Genomic DNA, 10,075 nt, shown 5'->3' with positions numbered 1-10,075 from the left:
AAGAGGAACTTACTCTAGTGACTCAAATAACCTACATTATATCTGAATCTGTTTTATCCTGAGAACGGGAGAAGAGAATGAGGGGTCAGCTGTGTCGAGAATTATGAGCAATAATTTTAAGAGGCTAGAGTTAGCTGAATAGGTTTTAGAGAAACAAGCGAAAATGGATAATTTCACGGTAAGAACTTTAAAGTTAATTCTGGCAATGTATAGCGTAGATATATGACTACATCATCTGCTTGGTCTTTTAAGATATTTTTGTTTGTTCATTGATGCACATTCAGAGGTACTCAAATGTTGCTTTAGTAAATTATTGATTATAGAGAGAACTTATTGCACAGAAAATTATTATTACAATTTGCTGGAATAAGCGACAGGAATAATGAGCCAGAATTATTACCAAACAATGTTGTGCAAATAAGTATAATCCAGCATTGAGAAATATTTGTACACAAATATATTCAAACTTCACTAAGACTAATGTTTAAGTAACTAAATTATACAGGAATCATACTTCTAAGTAATGAGGTGAAGTAAAATGAGCATCATTACATGCAATTCTTAAGAGACTACAGTGTGATTAGAAATTATATTCGGTAATAGTATACATGAGAACCCTCTGCGTTTCTTCTGTGTTTATTACCACTTCTATATGAAATACCATAAATTTTCTACGTAGTGCAATAATAAGTATCCATGTGCACAAGACATGCGATATGCGTTAAATCCCCCCCCCCCCCAACACACACAGTCATAGATAAAGTACAAGGACACTACACATGCAGATATAAAGTACAGGTACGTTCTTTTTTATTTGCGTATCAGTCGATAAGTAAATAAAAGTCGCTTTGTTACCCCCTTTGTAAGTTCGTACATACTCAATGAATAATCCCTAAAAGTATGAAGGTCCTGCTCCTTCGGGAACTGATGCAGCTTCATGTATACTCTATCCTTATATTCTGCTGGAGCACGTAGAATTACTCTGTGGGGGTTATGTCGGACAGATGGAAGCCAAAATTAGGGGGGGGAAAAAAACAGTGTGTACAGGAGAGATCATTCCATGTTACTAAAAGCTAATTGAAGTGTGAGTAATCTGTGATCGTAGTGATATCGAAAATCAGTATGTGCAATCTGGAGGAGTGAAATATGGCGAGGTTCTAGATCACAGGTCCCCCTTTCCATTTAACTGTAATAAAGACAGAAAACAACGTACTCAGCGGGGCTCTGACCCGCCTTCACTCGCAACGCTCGCTCGCCAATACTGTGTGAATTAAATATTAAACTTGGTACAGAAAGGAATCAACCTACCCTCTAACCTATATGGGGGGACCTGTGCTCTAGAGCCTTCCCGTGAAATATGATATACAGACTGTTTGCTCTTCGCGGAATAATACGTAAGGGTGTAGGAATACACAAATTAAAGTTTGATCGTTTTGAGATATGGCGGGCTCTACAAACCCTGAAGGGAAGGAAAGGCATAAATAACGAAGCAAACCTAACCTAACCTGGCATGGCGTTGGGCCAATTGTTCAGCAAAGAAGGACAATATAGTTCACAAATTTTTGGAAGCAACTACGAACCTTTGCAAACTCTGAAGGTAAGGAAAGATATAAATAAGGAAGCTAACCTAACCTGACGTATCATAATGTAACCTAACCAAAAGTAACCTTAGTTTTAAAAAAGTACTGAAAATTTACCAGGAAGTAACAATTTTTGATTCTAAATGCTGGCCCCCATCTGTCCGACGTATACCCTCTGGAGCAATTGCGGATAGGTTATCAGAAGCACGCACAGAAGCAATGGACATACATATACTGTCGGTTACTATAGATTCCTAATGTTGTAAAATTTTATTCTATTAACAGCTTTATCTTATTTTACATACTTCATATTGCTTCATAACCAAAGGTAGTAATTTTCGGGAAAGAACAATCGTGCTCGGGAAATTCCCGTAATTGAACGCACAAAGAATCGGAAATGAAATTCAACAACAAAGCCATTTATTTTATGCTGGAAAATATTTTATAGAAGACATTGTGAAACATTTATTTTATAAAACGTGAATTATATCTTTGTTTTAAATTAATATACAGGGTGGCCCAAAAGGTATACAGACCAGCATCGATCAAGTATGACATTTTAATTTATTAAGATAATTAATTTATTTGCTTCGGTCTCTTCCGAGCTTAAGATCTAAGTTTCGAGATTATGAATAAATAATGAAGAAATTAAGTCAATACCTGTGTGACTCTTAATAAGTAAATGGTATAAAATCCCATGAGCTGATCAGTACGGGACTGTATATCTACTTTTGGGCCACCCTGTATTTGGTATTCATATTTGGCGAATGTCACTGAGGCTCCTGGGATGACGCGATCTACATTTGTTCGTTTGTTTGGGTGCAACGTTCTGTCTTTTAAGTTGAAATTTTCAGAGTAAAAGCACAAGACACTCTAAATTAGCTGTATATATTTTGGCGGCGATCCAACGTAAAATTTCAAAATGCCGGCCATTTTTCAAAGTAGCGAGTATCACACTACAAGGTGCAATTTTCCTACTTTTAAGTTGATAATTTGAGGGCAGAAGCACGAGACATTTTAAATTTGCTGTATAGATTTTCTCGGCGATCCAGTGTAAAATTTCAAAATGACGACCTTTTTTTCAAAACAACAATAAATAGAAAATTGTTACAACTTGTGACATGAGAATCTTCAAATATAAACCACACTTTAACACTTTTACCCCACAGACCTTGAAATATTTCGAAAAAACCTAATAAAATCCGAAGATACCCATATGGGCCCAGATGTTTTTGGTTTTTTCAAACTCTGACTGTACGTATATACACTTTGTAGGTAACACAAAGTTATACTTACAAATAAGCAGAGGCAGAAGTACGGATAAAAATTGTCGAGCAACGTCCATTAGACCACTTGACATGGATTTACCCAGTATTATTGTTATATAATTCGTGTTACGAGGAGAGGGGTTGCGTCCTCAACATTTTAACTGTTTAATTTATATTACGTCTTGCCGTACCTTGTCACTGATGTCTACTGTTTCATTTGCTGCCAATACTTTTTGAGGGTGTTTTGTTGTTAAGTGTATACAGACTTTGACAGAGTAACTTTTCAGTAGTTCGTCTTCTGTTAATTTGTTCGTGTTGAAAGGTATTTAATATATCAGTTAATTTATTTAGTTGTGGGATATCAAATCTGAAGAAAGAAAAAATTACTACATGGAGGTTAAGTAATAGTCTAAGCCACATTTGCAGGACTAGATGACAAGAATGGTAAATCACAATTTTTGCAATTTCGAGATGAGAGATTTTTAGAATGAGTACAGGACAAAAAAAAAAAAAAAAAAAAAAAAAAATATTATAGAGGTACATATTAAGTTTGGATTATACAGTTACACCCTTTCTATTGTATTTCTCACTAATATTTTCACTATTTTTCTGTACTTGCTATAAATTTTGTTAGTATTTTAAAATTGCAAAACGTTCTTCATTATGCTGACCAATCTTTGGTATAGTTTTGCTTTTAAATGAATGTAAGTTTCCGTGTTTTTCCTCTTACTAATAACATTAAAGTAATATGAGTGTTGTTTTTCGTAGGGAATAATGTATGCTATGCTAAGGGGATTTGGTGATAGTTTGAGAGGATCTGTAGTACTGTTCTATTTGGACAAGAATATAAAAGAAAGAGCAGCGAGAAAGTCACCAACAAAAGAACCGAGACGAGTAGATTCACCTCAACGAGAACTGAAAACTCGCTCAACTACGAAGCCAGAGGAGTAAGTGTGGTCTGTGTTAGAGCACCATTAGTGTTTAGTTTAGTTTCCAGTAGCTACATTAATGTATATTATGTTCCAATGTAGTTTTTATCTTGTGGGCGAGTGGTGAAAGAATTTAACCCATCTAACTCAAGAGATAAATGTAGTACATGTATAGGTTTGTTTCTGTAATAGTTTAGAATATTATAATCATTTGTTTAAAAAAAGAGAATGTGCCAAAGAAGAAATAATCCATAATAATAATTTTACTCACTTTTTTCTTATGGATCTTGAGCACAAAGTGTGAATAAAAACAATTATGGCAAGTGTTTATTATGTTTTACTTTGCAAAAATTCTGCATGTATGGAGATAATCACTAAAGCTTTTCGAGTAACTAACTGTACTTTCCGTCGGTACAGCTAAAAGAAGGGATTAGGTTAAAATATTTGGAATAAAAGTATAGAACACTAGCAGTCTTTATCCAAATACGAAATCCGGAAAAGTACAGTGAAGTACCAAGTGCTAAGTACAGTATATACTTTATATGAGATATTTTCACTGTTCAAATTTTAATGCTCTCCGCGGCTTTGTGATATAAAGAAAGGAGTGGTTATAATAGGAGTGGTTATAATAAGGAAATAAATAATTTTACGTCTCTTGCGCAAGTGTTATTTGATTTTATCCTGGTCTTTTATATTTCACTTGCTTTTGGTTCTGCAAACTTAATCGGAGGGTCTCACCTTATGAAAATTAAATCGAGGAGTATTCACATGTTGGTTATTTGGTCTTTTCCTCACTAATATTCAATTTAATGAGCTACAGGTACTCTGCAAAATTCCTACAAATTTCGGTAATCACTTAGTTTTCACCATTTTTTCGTAAGTGAACAAACCATAGGGATAAATGAAAAAGATGAGTATGAAAATCGTTATTATTCTTAATAAGACTACAGATTTGCAGTTTATTATTGACTGACGAAGGTTGTAAGGATTAGTGTTGCTTTTAGGTCGTCCAGTGGAGTATTGGTGAAAAAAAGACGGAATAACCAATATGAATTGTTTCTCGACAATCTTCATAAGGTGAAACCCTCCGATTAAGCTTGCAGAACAAAAAGCAGGTGAGAGATAAAGAAAAGAATAAAATCAAATAACACTTGCGCAAGATATAGAAAATTATTTATTGCTTGTTATACATGAATTGCATAAAGAACAGTATTAATGTGTGGATAGCTTAGTGGTTACGAATATGCAGGTTCAGTCTTCAGCCCTAAAGTATATTTTGATTTTTCGAATCAATAAATGAGTAGAGGTTTACACTAATGGTGGGCACAAAAACAGGTTTTTCGGTTTTCTCCGAACCGGTTTTTGGATAAAACCGAAATGTCGGATTTCGGTTTTTCTAGAAACCGGTTTTGCGTATCCCTAGTTTAGACATTAGTACAAGCTGGTTGAGTGCAGAGGTGTTCGAAATTATGCACAAGACATTAGACACAATGCATTTTTGAAATATGAATATGTTTTTATTTAATAGAACACCACTGCAAATTTTCGTTACATGCTTTGCAGGTGCTCTATATGTGCACTTTTTGTTCTCTACAAATAGCAGTACGATATTGGAGTACACTACGAGCTTATAATAGCATGTCTGTGGTGATGGTTTCAGTGACAATTCTGATCACATACTTAGTTCCAGGATATTATCAGGAAGCGGGAGGACATAAACTTGGTCTTTCTCGTATCCTTACAGAAATAATCACAGAGTTTGCCTCTGATCGATCGCTGCGGTAACAGACATATTGGTGGAAATGGTCACACATCCAGTTGCAGTATTGTCCTCTCAGTTGCAGTAGCAGCCATTCCGTGAGCATTTCCACGAGCGCTGCACCTGCCATTTTAAAAATAAAATCAAGTTACTTCGTGAGTATATGGTTAGCGGGAAATTGACGACTGTCCATAAACTCTTTCAACTAACTATATACTGTTAATTTTCCCAAGAAGTCTTCGTTGTAACCTTCATGCAGAAGACGGAAAGTTTCTCCCATACGGTCTCTTATGTTGACAACAAAACTTAATGGCACAGCAGCTGTGCTCTTCTTTCACATCCATTTCCTCCTGAAAACACAAACTACAAATACTTGTAGAACTACAGAAAACAAACGAGGGAAGGTTGGAAAGTTCAGGAAATCAGCAAGAAGAAATTTACGTGGAAGAACCATTTTAATACACTATTCAATGTATTCCCCCCGAAGCTCAATGCACTTTTCACAACGATGTTGCAAATAGAAGGTCTTGTCCTGCTGTGCAAACCAGCCCTCCACCTCCGCAATGAGTGCCTCATCGGATGGAAAATGTTTGCCTTTGAGATGTGGGAAGAGGTGATAGTCGGAGGGGGCCAGATCAGATGAGTAGGGTGAGTGAGGTACACAGGTGAAGCCCAGATCCACCAGCAATTGCATGGTTTGATAAGCCTTATGGGAGGGTGCATTGTCCTGGAGAAACTGAACACCACTGCTCACTTTTCCCCAATGTTATTTCTTCAGAGCCTCCTTCAGCTCAATCAAATAGTTGCAATAAACCCCAGAATCAAATAGTTGCAATAAACCCCAGCATTGATGGTTTCACCCTTTTGAAGATATTTGATAAGGATGACACCGTCCTTACCCCAAAACACCGATGCAAGCACCTTTCCAGCTGATCTTTGGCTTTGGAACTTCTTCGGTCGAGGAGATCGACTGCGGCGCCTCTCCATGGATTGCTGTTTAGTCTCTGGATCATAGTAGTGCAGCCATGTTTCGTCTTGTGTCACCAGACTGCGCAAGAACTCACCAGGGTTTTGAAACTTCTGCAAAATTTCCTGTGACATCTGCACCCGTGTTCTCTTCTGGTCAGCATTCAAACATTTTGGGATCCGTTTGGCATTGACCTTCCGCATGTTCAAATATTCTGCTATTATGACACCGACACGCTCACGCGATATCCCTACACACGCAGCAATGGTTTTGATCGATATGTGCCTATCCTCCATGATCATGCATGCACTTTGTCGATGTTTTCCGTGATCACTGCACTTGAAGGCCTGCCTCAGCGAGGTTCATCTTCAGTCTCACGATGACCAGTCTTAAAACGCCTCACCCACTTCGCTACTGTTGTATATCCAGGAGCGTGTTCCCCCAAAGTATCCTGCAAAGTTTTATGAATTTCTGTAGAGGATTTGTCTTGCAGCACAAAAAACTTGACACTGCCAAGCTCATTATTCTCGAATTTCCTTAGATCTTCCGCCATATCTTACAGAACTTGTAACAAAGGAAATAACAATGATAAAATGATCATATACGAGATAAGAGGTTCACAATATATGACCTTTCTAATGACTGCAATGATATGTTTCAATTTTTATTTCTTCTTGGTGATTTAATGAATTTTCCAACCCGCCCTCGTAAGTATACTACCTTCTGTTGCTAACACTACTTGAGTAATTGATTTTCACATTGCAAAATGTGTCAAGGTTATATTCAGTATTGCCAAACGTTGATATGGATTTTCTCAATTATTTTAGGATAACATTTGTATATTGAAACATTATTTTCTATTCACCATTCAATATTACTGTACATTTAATACGTTGACATTTTATGTACACACAACCATACTTATTGCGCATATGTCACTCATACATTGGCCACTGGTACTTGAATTGTTTCATCTTTTAATAAATTTATTGGTATTTATAAGGTATTTCCTCACCATACATGATTTGGTTTCCACATTAAACTAGTCACGATTTATGTAGCCTTGTTGTTTGAAAATGTGTTAAAGCTCAATTAATCAACAAACAGATTTTAAATATTAGCTTTTGAAATTTTCATCGATATGCTAAACCATATTTTAACATACTTCCGATCAGATAAAAATGTTTTGTTTACTTATTATTAGTAGATGAAACAGATGCTAAATGTGGTGATAATGATGTAAAAGCATAGAAGGGGTGAAAAAGAGGATAGATTTTAACCCAATAACTACTAGAAAGGAAATTAGTAGCGATGTTCTTCGTGACATTAACCTTAAAGCTGTTTTGAATTGTATTTGGTCTAGGAATTAATTCGTGCGGGTGGACAAGAGATGGCGCAACGAACGGAGCGTCCCACAGTTCCGTGTATCCACACATGTGTTGCAAACCCCTGTCATCGCGCATCGTTCGTAGTATAATAGGGCAGTGGATTAAAGCGTCAACAACACCAGTTTGTAGTGAAGTGAACATGGCGCAATTTGTGCCTGATAAAGTGTTTTTGCGGGGTGTCCTGCTGCATTACTTTAACATGCAGAAAAGTGCGACTGAAAGTCATCGTATTTTGGTGGAAGTGTAAGGTGACCATGCTCTAGCTGAGCGAACGTGTTAGAAGTGGTTTGCACGGTTTAGAAGTGGTGATTTCGGCTTGGCAGACCAAGAGCGAGCTGGACAGCCAAAAAAATTTCAAGACGAAGAATTGACAGCATTGCTCGAGCAGGATTCGTGTCAAACGCAGGAACAACTTGCAGCAGTATTAGGCCTTGATCAAACAACAGTCTCCAAACGCTTGAAAGCCATGGGAATGATTCAAAAGATGTCACATTGGGTTCCACATGAATTGAAAGACAGAGACGTTGAAAGACGAAAAAACATTTTCGAATTGCTGCTTCAACGACAGAGCAGAAAGGGGTTTCTGCATCGAATTATTACGGGTGATGAGAAGTGGATCCATTACGAGAACCCTAAACGAAAAAAGGCCTGGGTGAAACCAGGTGAACCAGGTCCATCACAACCAAAACGAGATATTCACTGTTCAAAGGTTATGCTGTGCATATGGTGGGATATGAAAGGTGTGGTGTACTATGAGCTGCTGCAACCGGGTGAAACTATGAATGGAGAACGTTATCGACGACAATTAATGCGTTTGAAGCAAGCTCTGGCCAGAACACGACCAGAATGGGAGAACAGACATGATAAACTTATTGTTCAACATGATAACGCTCGCCCACATGTCGCAAAACCGGTCAAAACCTATTTAGAAAATGTCGGATGGGAAGTTTTACCCCACCCGCCGTATTCACCAGACGTTGCTCCTTCGGACTACTACTTGTTCGATTGCATGAACAACGATTTGATTGGACAGCGGTTTACTTCTTCAGAAGATATCGAAACATGGGTCTCTGACTGGATCGCTTCCAAGGATGAGGACTTCTTTCGCCACGGAATCCGTACATTGCCTGACAGATGGGCGAAAGTGGTGGCTAGCGATGGACAATATTTTTCTTAAGGTATTTATGTATTTTGTGTTTGTACTACAGCTTCAATGTGTGCGTACCAACCGCACGTATTAATTCCTAGACCAAATATTATTTTGAAAGCTAGCTCATTTTGACCTTGAACATTGGTTAAAATGGACTAAAATTGAATTAATTTTCATTTATTTATTCCTTATTATTTGAATAAAGTCACTAAACAGAAAACCGACATTTTAAAAAAAGAACATTCTTCTTAAAAAAATAAGTTTGTGTAGATGCTGATAACGATTACAAAGCATCGTATAAGATTACGTTGATAATTCATAGATAATGATTTTGAACAGTACACACATACTAACGGTTTGTCTTTGATTCCGGTATGAATTATACATATTTCATTCTGTTTTTAGTGAACCGAAAATCTTGAAGAGAACACTTCAGTGTTGCGCCTTAAATGGTGGAGTCTTTTGGTTCAGCATTCTTATTTTCGACTGTGGACTGCTGCCGGGGCTCAAATACCTCCTCTCAGTCCTGTTTGGTCACTCTCCTGGCATGGGGAAGACAGTCTGGTACTGGATGAGGCCTTTTCTCACGTGGACCTTCAGTGCCATATGGGTTCTTCCATTATTTCTACTAAGCAAGATAGTCAATAGTTTATGGTTTCAGGTAAGTCTAAGAGAAACTTATTGACTCTGTGTAGTTAAAGTCCTGATGCCGTATAGTTATAACAGTACTGAAAGTTGTTCAGCCATTTAAAAATAAAAAAATCTATTTTCCTCCTAAACATTTTCTACTTGCTCCCATTTCAGTGAAAACAAAAACGAAGTGTAAAATAATTGAAGTAGTAGAATCAGATTGTGGTATATCAATAATTTTGTTTTAGTAATAATAATAATAATAATAATAAGGGGGATATAGTTGAGAAAGGGAATTAAATTAAAAGACTGTTCAGCTGCTTAATGCTTATACATGCACAAACATAGAGCTGGGAAACCGTTATTTTGGCTTCAAATGTAGTTGGAATGTGTAGAGAGTGGGG

The 10,075-nt window shown here is 37.0% G+C and overlaps 1 protein-coding gene across 1 annotated transcript in view; it reads left to right on the top strand.

Annotated features, from left to right (window-relative positions):
• The first annotated feature begins 7 nt into the window (after positions 1–7).
• tank (EI24 domain-containing protein tank) overlaps positions 8–10,075 on the top strand; it is a 55,127-nt gene continuing 45,059 nt past the window's right edge. Inside the window, exons 1-3 of the mRNA XM_081765105.1 lie at positions 8–178; positions 3,617–3,795; positions 9,447–9,702. Coding sequence (XP_081621231.1) covers positions 164–178; positions 3,617–3,795; positions 9,447–9,702 — 450 coding nt within the window. The 5' untranslated portion in view covers positions 8–163. The remainder of the gene's footprint in view (positions 179–3,616; positions 3,796–9,446; positions 9,703–10,075) is intronic.

This window comes from Thermobia domestica, chromosome 7 (assembly GCF_964235325.1).
Source record: "Thermobia domestica chromosome 7, izTheDome1.hap1.1, whole genome shotgun sequence".
Classification (NCBI taxonomy): Eukaryota; Metazoa; Arthropoda; class Insecta; order Zygentoma; family Lepismatidae; genus Thermobia; species Thermobia domestica.
The sequence above is the reverse complement of the archived record's forward strand: the minus strand, read 5'-3'. Positions and strand labels throughout refer to the sequence as shown.